At 35.8% G+C, this 14,754-nt stretch overlaps 1 protein-coding gene across 3 annotated transcripts in view; it reads left to right on the top strand.

Moving 5' to 3' along the window:
• The window catches only part of RyR (Ryanodine receptor), a 1,703,288-nt gene that overhangs the window by 688,551 nt on the left and 999,983 nt on the right, over window positions 1-14,754 (top strand). For all 3 annotated transcript variants that reach the window (XM_090399345.1, XM_090399347.1, XM_090399344.1), the window contains exons 47-48: window positions 5,586-5,684; window positions 8,772-9,048. In XM_090399345.1, coding sequence (XP_090255471.1) covers window positions 5,586-5,684; window positions 8,772-9,048 — 376 coding nt within the window. The remainder of the gene's footprint in view (window positions 1-5,585; window positions 5,685-8,771; window positions 9,049-14,754) is intronic.

Raw genomic sequence — 14,754 nt, 5'->3', positions numbered from 1 at the left:
AAACGTTAAATACTATGTTATACGCTCTACTGTAAGTCAGTTTACTTACTCGATACTATAAGTATAAATTATATTTAACTATACTAAATAGCGAATAACGAAAACTTATCTTTTCTACCACCGCAGATGGCCGACTCTGACGTCGCATTCTCAGTAACCCAAAAATAACACAATATAAACAACAACTAAATTCCAAAAGTAGCACCAAAGAACACTTGTAATACTGAGAGAAATGTAGCATAATTTGCAACAAAAGTCACACTATACACCTTTAAAAACACTTTTGATTTTACCACAGCTCAAATCCACTGCCATGTTCTTCAGCTATGCTAGCGCTTTCATTATGTGATTGCATAGGTCAGTGTGAAAGACAAAAAGTTTGTAAAGTGAATGGCATGGATTTTTTTGAGAATGGCACAGTTCAGTGAGTGTAATATGTATGTATGGGGAGATGTTGTGGGAAGATGAATGAATGGATCTGATGGTAAGATAGCAAGAGTGAATAATAACGAAAAAAATGATGCAAGATTTCAAAGCAGAGTTGGTAAAGATGAGACAAGAGACAAAGTGTATGCATAGTGAAATGAAGCCAATTATAAATATATAATATTGGTATAGGTATTATTTCTGGAAAATTTTCCATGCTACTCCTCTAAATTAATATTAATGTTTATGACTATTTTGCCAATTTTCTTTTAGAAGTATCCCTTTTATAATGTCATTGGCTTTTTACTCAGTTTTTTAGGACATTATTGATATTTTAAATTTATATTGATTTAAATTGATTGATTATTGATATTGATAAACTAACCACTTTCTCAATTACCTCCTGCAACAACTTCTTCAAATCCCTTTCCACATTCTTTGTTTCACTATTCAAGTCATCGTTTTTGTTTTTGCCCACTATACCACTAATTCAGCTGCTTGTTCTTTCCTTCCATGCAAAGCTTCAGATATTCATTGCATTATCCCACCTGCAACACATCTTATGTACCTTATTATTTATGGCACCTTTAATTGAGTCACCATGTAAAGTCACCCTACATCTTTAGATTCTTGCTTTTTTTCCCTTAGCCTGATTGTGATTTATATTTTACATTTTTAGGTAGTACTCGCTTCTTCCTATTAATCTCCTTCTCATTCACATTGGTTAATCTCTTCCTTAAACATTCAGTCTTCATTTTCAGTAACTCTCAGCTAAGTTCTTCCATGTCACTTCTATTACTATCATTGCCAGCCTTCCATTCATTTTCTAATTACTCCTGGTGACACCATTCTTATTTTTAGAATGCCATAACCTTTCATCACGCTTCTCACACACTATAATATGTTCCTTCTTTTCATTTAACCTAACACTCCATAAATCTTTAACATTTTTGGCTGCACACATGTAACAATTATCTCCACATATCCCTTGCAAAATGACCAGGGTGGGACAAAATCCTCTGATTTGAAACCTTCCACATTGCTGGAATACACCTACACCATTTTTTTAAGGTGAGCTTGCACTTCTGTTTCCATGTTAATCAAAAGAACCAAAGCAAACATTTTTAAAATCACAGTACCACTGTACAATGCCTATATCCAGCCTGACTATCACAGACAAGCACTGTTAAAAAATCAACACAATATAATTAAGAAAAAAATAAACAAACACTTTTTTTTAACACCGTTTAAATGTACCACTACCTCTCCTCACAACAGTTTGCATGTTTCTTTGACATGGGTAGTAAATAAATTTGGTGAAAGCAGGCAGCCATGCATGACTCCTTTTTCTACTTTGAAGTTGTATTTTTTTATTTTATTGAATTTGACAACTGCTTTGGGTATCTATATATTAATTTGTAATAAAGGTTTTTATTTTAGAATTTAATGTTATAGATTTTAAGATGTTTTTATCATTTTGTTCCTGTCAACAGAATGAAATGTTTGAAGTCAACAAAACTGCAATATATAGGTAAAGTGTATTCACAGTTATATGTGTTCAGCTAGGCTGTAAAAATATCCACCAGGCTATCAAGCTGTATAATGGAAGAAGATCTCTCTTTTTGAAAACTGGTATTATGATTCCTGTCTTCCAATGATCTGGTATTTCACAGTATATATATTATTTGGTTAAAAAGTTCAAGTAGGAAATGGATTGGTGCTATGCCTCCATCTGCTCTCCAACCAAAAGGCTGTGGGTTCAAATCCCACCATGGGCATGGATGTTTGCGATTGTCTGTGAAAATACTAGTGGTGGTGGTGAGCGGTAGATGGTGTTGGTGTAGATGATGGTTGTAGTTGGTTTAGACATAGAGCTGTAAAGTAGGCAGGGAGTCCAAAGACTCCCCGCCTGCTATATCCCTGCAATATATCCCCTAAATTTCAGGTTTCTATCAATCATCAACCCCAGATCTCTTGTCTCCCAGAATGTAATCAATACAATTTTTAATCATATCATCTGGAGATGTCTATGTGTAGTTGCATAATGGTTTATGAAAAATATGGTGTTTGAGATTAATAGATTGTTATTTACAGAATTCTAGGCATCTTTTGCCTCTTTTGTTTCTCTCATCCACTCCAAATTTACCCATCATGTCTTTCTGGATACCAGTCTATAAAGGGGCTGAGAGATTTTTCACTTATAGAGTGGTGTATTATTGAAATGGCTTTGCCTTTGGAGATAGTTAGTATGGATGAATTCAAGTGAAGGTATGACAGGTGATGTGATAGATATGTGGCCATCATTGGTGAGTCTATAATTCCTGGATATCTGTTGTAATAATAATAGTAATTTTTTTTCATACAATAAACATTTATTTTGTTTCAAATAAATTACATGTACACACAAGAAGATAAATAAAAATAACACCGTGATAAAATAATACAAAATTTTCATTGCTAAGTAATTCCGTTTTGTTACAATAAGTAGAATTATTATTAATAAATATATAATAATAATCAATTATTATATAATTAATTATTAAAAATAATATTAAATATAAATAATAATTATATAATTTTTTATAATAATACTTTTTTAAAACAAATAATATTTTTATTCATTGCTAGAATATTTACACATATATGTACAATAGTTATCTTGAGTATAATTTTACAAAATTTTTCTACATGGGATTTCAGTTAATAATTTTAATGACACTCTTTGCCTCTGTATTATGCATATATTATTTACAATTATGTATTATTTAGAACACATGTTCTAATATTAACAGTGATGATTATACAGACTTTTTTTTTTCTTTTTTTTTGTGAATAACTAATATAATAATAATATTTACTGAAATAGAGCCAACAGGCTTCATTTCAGCAAAGTAAAATTATTCAAAATTTTTACATTATGGGAAAATACTAAGAACAGTGATTGGATCCTACTCCACCTTTACTACCAGTTGCCCTAGCATTGCATTACCAGGTGTTGGCCTACGCTTGGACTCGCCGATCTTTATATAGTTTTCTATATTCGGCATGAAATTTTTAAATTAGATTTCCTATCTTTGAGTTTCTTATTCAGCTAAGAAATAATGTGGTATTCAATATCCACTTAATTTTGAGGCTTTATTTTCAGTAATTGTATTTGTGCACCTTTTTTGGCAAGTCGTACAGTAAAGATATAAGTTCTGACCATCTAAGTCTACCTACTCACTAATGAGACCTCAAAAAAGGTCGAAACTGGTCTGGGTAGTGACCTTCTCTCATAATGTAGAACAGTAATACATCTCCTAACAGCTGTGTTTTACATTATAGGAAAATACTAAGAACAGTGATCGGAGCTTACTCTACCTTTATTAAGAGTCACCCTAGCATTGCACTATCAGGTATTGGCTTACGCTTGGACTCGCCGATCGTTATATAGTTTTCTATATTCAGCATTAAACTCTTAGATTAGATTTCCTATCTTTGAGTTTCTTATTCGGCTAAGAAATAATGTGGTATTCAATATCCACTTAATTTTGAATAATAATAATAATATTTTGGGAGGCATTTCTCATTTCTTCCTCGAAGCTTTGCAGAGCTTATCTGAGGAAGATAATAGTTGGCAGTGGTTTCATGATTATGTTTCTATACTGGTTGCAAGCCAGGTGTTGATTTTACTGTTTGTTGGTACATGCTTGAAAGGATTCAACTGCTATTACACAGTTTAACTTTTTTTTTTTTTTTTTTTTTTTGCAAGTAGGGTTGGATTTGGACATGGTGTGTTTGTTTGTGTCCTTGTAGTGATGTTTTTTCAGAGGGGTTTGTCATAGGTTTTGTGTGTAGGGGTGTGTGTTTGCACGTGTGTGAGGGAAAGAGAGAGAAACAGGAATTGCTCTAATTTTCATTCTTGCTATAATATTTATATAGCGCCTGTTTCAGCTATCTGTATGTTCCTAGGTTTCTGTTGTTGAAAGGCAGTTTGTTTATCATGTCAGGTATGTAGAAGTTTCGGGTGGTTTTGCCGTAGTGATTGTTGTACTTATATGTTATGTAGTTTGTTGACTGTGGTCCTGTTATGTGATATGTTGTTCTGGTTACTCTATAGGTTGGGCTGTAGTAATGTTTTAACATGACTGTGTAGTGGCATAAGTGTTTCACCTTAAATATTTTGTGTTCTGTCCGTGCTGCCTACATAAGAGTGGGTTGTTCCCAGAATATCAGTTTTATCATTTTATCTTGCAACCATTGTAGCCTGTTATGTCTGTAGTCTGCACAGAATGCATATGAAGTGATTGCGTATCTTAAAATGTTTTCACATAATGCTTTATAGATTAGTATTTTTATGTGTGTCGGGGCTGTGTCTTTTAATCAGTATAGTTTGCTTGCTATTATCCTATGGCTATTCCAACTTTGATCAGCATCGAAGTGAAGTCCGAGATAGCATGTTGTTTTCACCAGTGTGATGGTTGTGGTTTTAGGTTCAGTGCTTTGTGTATAGGAGGGTGAATGTCGGATAGTGAGATATTTAGTTTCTGTGGGCAGGGTTTGGGGGTTTTTGAATATCATTAGCTTTGTTTTCCCAGGGTTTATATATATGCCATTTTCGGTTAACCAGTTAGCGATTTGATTGATGTCATGTTGCATATTTGTGTAAGCGATATTTGCATTGTTGTGAACGGACACTATGGCCGTGTCGTCTACGTACTGGAAGATTTTAATTTTAAGGGAAGATGGCTTATGTTGTGTGTGTATATGTTAAATAGAATGGGAGATAGGGCAGCTCCTTGCAGTACTCCGCAGGTTACCAGTACCTCTTTGCTGTACGCTGATCCTATACGTGTAATGTGCTTCCTGTTTTTCATGTATGCTTAAACCACTGGATTTGACAACTTCCGATTCCGATATCTATTCATTTCTTTAACAAGGTTTTGTGTGTTAGTGTGTCAAATGCTTTTGTTAGGTCAATGAATATGACTAATGTTATTCTGTTTTTATATATATATATACAATTTATTTATTTAATTAATAATATATTTTTTAAAAAAATTAAATTTTAAAGTAAAATTTTACTTTTTAATATCCAGATGTATTATATTATAATTGTAATCATGGTACCCTTTAGAAATATATTTTTTATTTATTCTACTCTATGTTTTTACCTGCAGGATCAACTTAAGAGATATATTGATATCAAACAATCAGACTTACCATCTGCTGTAGCAGCCAAAAAGACTAGAGAATTTCGCTGTGCACCCAAAGAGCAGGTTGGTTTGCATGTTGCTCTTCTTTTTGTTATCATTAATACCAATGCATATTATTTCTGGTACTATTAAGGTTTGTGGAAAGTATTTCTTAGATTATACTGCATATACAAATATTTCATTTGAAGTTATTATTTTATATATTAAACTAATATAATATGTCCCTATTTGAATGAGCCAGACATGGCATGGATATATCTTTGGAAGTGTGTATATAGGCTTAATTGCTGAATGATGCTTATACTAATGTTTAATGGAATGAAAATAGTCCTTGGAATGGATTAAATACAGGTTTAATGACTCTGATTTTTTGTTACCATTATTGAGACATTTTCAGAAAACACAAGAAACAAGTGGAAGAGATTAGAGTGAAAACCTGAATTTCTCAGATGGGTCCCTACATGTTGGACACTTTCTCATGGTATATGAAAAGGTGTCCTTTCTGATGATGATGCCCTTTTCATCTTTGTCTATTCTGTTCTTCCAATATTCTTCACTTTACTTCTCCCAAGTATTTTTTTACTATATTTTTTCCTAGCTCTTTTTCCCACATCACTAAGATTCAACACCTTCCCACTGTGTTTGCCAATGCAATGGACATGTGAAAAAGGGATGGAGGAACCTATTGATGTTAGACTACTTTGGTCTTTGTTTCAGCAGCAAGATGGGCAGTTCTAGTTTGCCCGTCCAGGATCAGTTGAATAATTGGCTTGTCTGCAAGAGTCAACAGTGCTGCAGTAAGTCTCCTAAACCATAAGCTAAGAACAGAATTCAAGGCTTGCTGTGGTACCAGTATGGAATCAGGGGAAGGGGCAGCCCTGGCATTCAGCTTCTGAGCATTGCCATTAATTGGAAGGTAGTAGGTGTCCATGTGTAGCTCCATAGTGGATGGGGAGCTCAGACACTTAATTCTCTCTCTTTATCAGTTTACCGTGGTCCTCAGCAAACATAAATTTCTGTACAGAAATATAGGACAACAGATAAAGAAATATAAACAGAAAACATCATTAAAATATATCTCCCTTATCCAGTAAATTTGTTAACTTGTTGTAGCACATATGCAGATTACAGATTTCTTTTAACAATCCATGCTGTCCCTCTTAGAGAATATTGTGCTTATCAATCCAATTCTGAATCCTAGCTTTCACTATCCTCTCCAACACATTGACCACAACCCATATGTATACTGTCCTATAATTTGTAGCCTCAGTCTTGTTGCCTCTTTCTGAAGTGGTACAATTTTACTCTATCTGCTCTCCTTTGGGACTTGACCTAGTGCAAAACTCCTGTTAAAGAACCATGCCAGTGGTCCCATCAGCTCCCTAGAGCATTCCTTCAAGACTTTATCAATGTTTCTATCATATCCCCTCTTTTTCTCCTTTCAACCAGCTTCTGCATTCCACACACCCTCAATCTATCCTCATAGGGATCATTCCACGGGCCATTCACCATTTTGGTCACTCTCTTCTGACCCCTCCACCACTTCCACATCTGGATTACTGTGCTGAAGTCTGGTCCCCAGAAAGCCAGAGGACCAGACTTCAGCACAGTAATCCAGATGTGGCCAGATCAAGACCTTATATCAGGCAGTTATGTATGACAGAGTGGTATCCCAAAACAGATTAACAGATTAACATAATTGTCCCAAAACAGATTCCTCTGGCACTGCCACAGGAATGAATTACATTGGGACCATCTTAACTGAAGATGTGCAGCTGTTTGCTGATGCAAAATTGGGAACAGCTATGAAAAGAGCAGCAAAAGTTGTGGCCTTGCAGGAGTGAATGAACTATGTGATTGGACCAGTGAGCGGAGCTATCACTTTAATGTTGCAAAGTGCAAGGTCTTGAAATTAGTAGAAAAAGTTGGGATGCAGAGTATACAAATAATGGAGAAATTTTGAAGGTGGTGGAGTAGATGAGAGATCTCGAGAAGAACATTCCAACTGATTATGGCAATAATGAAGAGGATATTGACATGCAGAAGGATATTGACATGCAAAGAGGTTATGGTTCCTTTTGTATAAGGCTTTGATCAGGCCACATATGGACTACTATGCATATATTTGTTTGCATGGTTTTCAAGTGAATGACAATTTATTGGAGAGGATCCAGAGAAGGTTTACTTAGATAGTGTCAGGTCATATGGAATGTCAGATATGATGAGAGTTTGAGGCAATGTAACATACAGAGCCTTAATAAGAGTGGATATGATTGAGACATGTCAGTTGGTCAGGGGTTGTTACCAGATTAATGTCCGCACAGTTAGCCTAGTGGCTTTGTGCTTCGCAACCATATGCCTGGGGATATGGTTGGGCAATGCAACATACAGAGCCTTAATAAGAGTGGATATGATTGAGACATGTAAGTTGGTCAGGGGTTGTTACCAGATTAATGTCCGCACAGTTAGCCTAGTGGCTTTGTGCTTCGCAACCATATGCTCAAGGATCGTCCTCAGCCAGAGTCAAGTTAGCCGGGTCTTGGGCATGGACAGCAGGGTTTTTTCTGCCAGGTTATCTGGTGTTTTTCATCCCACAGCAGGCAAACCGGTCCAAGGACACACAAAGATTACAGTCAGGAATACTGACCTAGCCATAGGTCTGATTCATCAGCCTATGCCAGTTCCAGAGCCCGGATAAAATTTGGGGGGACTAGATGGTACCGTGAACTCCCGTAAAAAGGGGAAATGCTTACCAGATTAATATGGAGGAGAGCTTTCATAGAAGAGAGGGAGGCAAGAGTAGGACTAAAGACCATTCCTGGAAGCTATTTAAGAAGGGTGTGAACAGAGGAGTGAAAAGTAGGTTCTTTGCATGGAGAGAGAAAGACCGGTGTGCAAAATGTATTGCATGAAAGTGTGCTGAGTGCAGAAATTGTGAATAGGTTTGAGGTTCAGTTTGACAGTCTTTTTGCATGGAATCAAAGTCATGGAGTCTTTTTCCTTAGAGTCAAAGGACTCCTGTGATGAGTCATTTGACTTTATGGAGATCAGATGTTAGTAATAATAATAATAATAATAATATTTTTGATATAGTAAATAAAATTAATCTTCTAATAATATGTTTCTTTTGTTGACTCTGTTAACATAAAGATGAGAGCCATTCTAAACTTCAAAAACTTGGAGGATGATCAGGCTGATCAATGTTCATGTGGTGAAGAGTTAAGAGATTCATTAAAAAATTTCCATGAGGAACTAGTTAATAAATTAAAACTTGCTTGTGCACCTGCTGAAGAAGAAAAAGAAGAAGCAGCTTCTCCTGAAGAACCATCAAAACCATGGACGCAAAGAATTGTATCTTTTGTTAAGATGGTTAAAGCTGCAGAAGAAGAAAAAAAGCAAGAAGAACCAGAAGGGCCAAGGCCAGAAGGTAAAGTACAAAATTTTTATACTGAAATATTCAAAACAATTCAGTAATATATATGCATGTGTGTGCACTCACATGCATGTGTCATTGTGTATGTTTCTATGCACACTGAATTATGTCTAAAGGGAGGGGGAGATGACCAAGACACAAAAAAAATATTGGTTCCCTTTTGAAACTAATATCTCTGTAAAAAAGGAAAATAAAAAATAAAAATTATATCAGTTTGCATACCAAATGAATGATCGTATTTCAATAGATGAAATTCTGTATTCTTCAAACTGCTGTAAAAAAATCCTCTATCTGATAATATATAACAACTTTAAATCAAACTGCCGTTACCTTTAATAAACTTCTGGTTATGATACAGATGTCAGTAACATCTGCATTATGTTATTTATTATTCTTTCACTTCAGATCAGTGTTCTTAAATATATTGTATTATTGTATCTAAGTCAGTGATAAATAAATATCGAAAAATGGTCCACTTAATTAGATGCTTTTTAATTAAATTAGTTTTAAAGAAATCATTGCAATCTTAACTTTTTCATGCCTGTTTTTACTAAAAAAATCAAAACATCAAGTGACTTTGTAGCGCAGTTGGAAGAACAACGGTGTATTGCACCCTTCAATTGGATAAGGCCTAATTCGATTCTCATTGAAGATTCCTTCCATATGTTTTTTTTTTTTTTTTTTTTTTCAATTGAAGGTGAGCTAGCTGATCTCATGTGGAGGTAGCAGGGTTTTTTCTCCTGGAAACTCAGGTTTTTCATTCCCACATGCAGACAAATTAGCCTTCAGAACACATGCAGTTTACAGACAAAAAATACTAGTGGCGGTGGTGGGCAGTAGTTCAGTTAAGTGGTGGAGATGGAGAGTTGTAGAGCAGATGCCCTCCCTTAATGAGTCTTTGGAATCCTTGGACGTGTCACAAAATAATAATAATTATTATTATAAGTAAAGTAATTACTCTAACACATGTGTTTTTGTCTCCATAAATTCTTCACTATTAATAACTTATCACATATATTATTATCACAGCCTTCCATTGTAGCAAAAACATGAACTACAGAAATTAACCACATTCCTGCTTTACACCTTTACAGTATGTTACATATATGTAACATATATGTAACACCACAATAAAATATATGTAACACCACAAGATGTGTTTACAGTCAGTTTTAAGTTTCTGAAGAGAAAATCTGAAGCACATGTAGGATAATCAACCCAAGACTGACTAACTCTGTGATAGAAAAAAAAAAAAGTGAAAAGCAAGTTGCCCTTATAGTGACACCACTGTGAAACCAACATTTGCATAAAATAATATGCAGATTGATAATAATGTGTTAATTTAAATGCACCACTGACGTTAGCTATTTTCTTGGTAGTAGCTCTAATTATAACCTTGTCTGTGTTTCTTTTTCTGCAGATCATCCTTATACTGATCATTCTCAGTCTTGTATTCTATAGCATTACAGTGCTGCCAAATTTAATGACCTTTGGGATTTCTTTGCATTATTTCTTTATCTCAGCACCTGCTCCAATTAAATAACTGTAGTTATTCTTGCTGGAACGAGTGCTTTAAAAAAAAAAAAATCTCATCCTAAAAGGTTGGAAACCTACATTAGCCTACTAATTAATAATGACACAATAGCATTGTTATTAATGAGTAGGCTAAGGGTTACATAATCCAGAAACTTTTCTCTAGAGATAAAACATAAATTTAGCAAGCCAAGTGATGAAATTCATATACTATCTAAATCCTGTAACAAACATCCATGTATGGGAAGGAATTCAAACTCAAATCCTGTATGATGAAGAGTGAGAATGCTATCCACTTTGCCAGGAAGATACTAGAATTTGCCTATAAAGTTCAGATAGAAAGAGTACAAAGACAGATAACAAAGATTATATAAGAGTATCAGGACTGTCTGTTATGAAGATAGACTGAGGGATGCCAACTTCAGAGCTTGATGGATAGAAGATGGATAGATAGAATAGATAGATAGAAGATAGACAGAGTGAAAGATAACAGTGTGGTAGGAAAGGATGTCAGTGTGTTGCCAAGGTATGACAATGAAGAGTTGCGACGGAGAGCCAAAATCATGAATAGTATGCCAGCAGACCTTTGTGAGGAGAAGGGAGTACAATTTGGGGATGTATGCCATGTGTTTGAGGGAAGAATGAAATTATACAGGTATGATGGGTTTTGCATTTGAATTGCTTTGGAGTGAGTGCACTGGAGAAAGTGTTGCTGGATGGAAGTACAGTGTATGATGGGTGCAAGAGATCAGAAAAAAGAGATGAAGGAAAAAATCAGGAGAGTGGAAGGAAGAGACAGAATGGCTTGGCAGTGGAAACAGTATTGCCATTCTCTCTTCATCTCTCATGCCACTACTGTTTCCACTGCCAAGAGAGAGAGAATGGCTTGGCAGTGAAAACAGTAGTGGCATGAGAGATGAAGAGAGAACAGGAATGCAAGAGGAACAGGGAAATGGGGAGCCCTGGCAGACAGGGAGATACGGTATAGGGAATAGAGGATGTCGAAAGTGGCAGTTAATGTGTGTATGAAGTGGAGTATATGAATGTGGATGGTTTGTCAAGATATTTGTCATAAGTGGTGATAAAGGTGATTGGGCAGGTGTGGTGGGAAAATCACAACCAAAAAGTGGCTTGAATGGTACTGGTTATAGACCTAAAAATGAATTACTGTGTTTGTTTACAAATGCCAGAAGTATCAGAAATAAGGGAGATGTAATGGTCTCACTGATTGAGTTTATTTGTCCAAATTATTGGAATAAGTGAAACATGGTTGAACGAAGATGCTGTTCTAAAAAGGAATAGAAATGGAAGATATAGTATTTTATGTGAGGATAGAAAGGACAAAAGGGAGGGGGGAATGCTGCTGATGATGATAGCAGGAGAATTATCTCCATATAATGTAGACACGAAAGGGAGAAATAGTGGCAATGGTTATAAGGCAGTGTGGTGTAACGTGGGGTTTTACAGGAAGACATATTAAGTTGGATGTTGCTATAGACCTGGGAATGTGGAGGGTGCTGATGAAGAAATGTATAAACTTGGATTAGTGAACAAAGGAAGGGTAATTATTGTGGTTGATTTTAATTATAGTGGTGTAGATTGGAAGGAATAGTTAGCATTTGGGAGTAAGGAAAATGAATTTCTCAAGTTCTTGAGAGATAACTATCTCAGGCAGCACTTGAAGGAGGGCATACAAGGATTGAGAGTTCATGATCTGATCATTTCATCAGAGGATGTAATTGTGAGAGGGGTTTCACACTTTCCTCCAGTTGGTGAAAGTGATGATGAAGTGATCACATGGGTTGTGACTAGCCATATGCAGACTTTTGTGAGGAAAGGATATAAGTGGAATTATAAAGCTGGTGATTTTGACAAGCTTAGGAGACAACTTGGAGCCATAACATGGAATGCGGAGTTGAGCAGTAAGGAAATAAATGCTGCATGGGAACTGACAAAGAAAACATAACAGCATCAATATGTGAATATATTCTGAAGGGCAAAGGGCTAAATAAGGTAGGTGTAAAATGGGTGAATATTGAGCTTAAGCAAGAAATCTGGAAAAAGAAGATACTTTGGAGGAAGTACAAGATGAATTATGGTAATAATCAGTTACATGAAAAGTGATAAGAACAAGCCACAAGAGTGATTCACCTAGTATGGAAAACAATAGTGCAGTAAGAGCAGAAACTGGCAAATCAGGTGAAGAAAAATCCTAGAGAGTTTTTTACATATCTGGCAAGTAGAAGGAAGAATGATCATGGTAAGAAGAAGATGATGGATGAAAGTGGTAGAATGGTAACTGCTGCAGAAAACATTGTTGAGGTATTCAGTGATCAATTTATAAGGATGTTTCATTCTTATCGGGGTGGAATCATGAAGAACTTAAGTGTAGAGGACATATGAGGGGATGGTTAAATTGTGAGTGAGCCAGAGTTATTTGGGAAAATAAATAAACTTCATGCAAATAAGGTGAGAGGATTTGATGACATATCACCACGCATCTTAAGGGAATGTTCCATGGAATTGGCAGTAGCATTGGTATGCCGTTTTAATAAGAGTCTTGCAACAGCACTGGTGCCAAGGGAGTGGAAAGAGGATAAAATTGTTACACTAGATAAATTATTATTATTATTATTATTATTACAGGTATCTCCATGGAGTCAGTAGACTCATCATGGGAGACCCAAACTAGCAAAACAATATCTGTCATATCTCTTCTTGAATTCATTTACAAATGAAGAACTCACAACTGAGTCTGGCAATGAATTCCACTCATTCACCACCCTCCAGGCAAAAAATCTCATTCTCACACCCTTGTTAACCACACTTTTCTTTAATTTCCAGGAATGACCTCTTGTTCTTTTTCCTTTTATTAACCTTTTATTAATTTAAATATCTCTATCATATACCCTCTTATCCGCCTATCAACCAACCTCTCAATCCACAAGCTCTCAATCTATCAATGTAGGGAGTATTTTTTACATCACTCACCAACCTAGTCACTCTCCTCTGAACCCTCTTCACAACCTCCTCATCTCCAAATGATCCAGACGACCAGACCTGAGCACAGTAATCTAAATGTGTACGTATCAACGCTTTATAAAGGAGAATAATAACCTCTTTATCTCTGAATGCTAGTGTGTTCCTCAATAACCACCTATTCCTATGTGTAATCTTGGACACCTTAGCAATGTGTCCCCTGAAACTTTATCTCCCTATCCACCAACACCTCTAATTCCCTAGCCTCATCAATCTCTTGGAGTACTGTTCCACAAATGTAGTACACAGCCGACACTACATTGATGAAATCCCAAAATGCATAACCTTACACTTTTCCACGTTGAACTGACATCCATTACTTTGCTTTGCTCTGCTCATTTTGCCAGCTTATTTAAATCATCCTGCAAACTCTCAACATCAGCTTGATTTTTTATTGCACTACCCAACTTTGCATCATCAGCAAACAACTGAATATCTCCCCTCAAGCCATTTCCTATATCATTTATGTACTAATTAAACAAGAATGGCCCAAGCACAGATCCACAACATAAAGGCTGTAACTTCCAATTATAGGCCAGTCTGTATAATTGAAGTTGTGGTGCAAGTACTGGAGAGACTGCTGAGAAGTAGGATACAGAAATGAGTTGATGACAGCAGTATTCTCTGTGGTTATCAGCATGAGTTCGTTAAAGGGAGATGATTGTTGGAAGTTATTCCACGTGCTTATACTATAAATTAAAGATACCAAGAATTTATGTACTTGGTTTAATCCTTTATTCAAGTGTAAACAAACAACCTTTGCGCCTGAAGTATTTTCAGGAGTAGCGCAACTTGTATATATATTTGTATAGTTCCCCTCTTTCTACCCCCACTCCCGAGGGGGTGGAAAGAGGGGAAAATAGTTCCACTGCATAAAGGAGGTTCCAAGACTGCTGTTGTAAATTACCGACAGATTAGCATATCAGGAATAGGTGTCAAGGTCTTGGAGAAATTAGTCAAGAGAAGAATACAGGATTGGATAGATGAAAATGGGATACTGTATTGGGGACAACATGGTTTTGTGAAGGGTAGATCATGCCTCAGTAACTTGCTTACGTTTTATAACAGAGTGACAGCTGAACTGGATAAGGGTAATGAGTTTACAGTGATTCTACTGGACCTTTCTAA

The sequence above is a fragment of the Typopeltis vanoorti genome, chromosome 10 (assembly GCF_054136105.1).
Source record: "Typopeltis vanoorti isolate ZY-2024b chromosome 10, IOZ_Tvanoo_1.0, whole genome shotgun sequence".
In the NCBI taxonomy this organism is placed as follows: domain Eukaryota; kingdom Metazoa; phylum Arthropoda; class Arachnida; order Uropygi; family Thelyphonidae; genus Typopeltis; species Typopeltis vanoorti.
The sequence above is the reverse complement of the archived record's forward strand: the minus strand, read 5'-3'. Positions and strand labels throughout refer to the sequence as shown.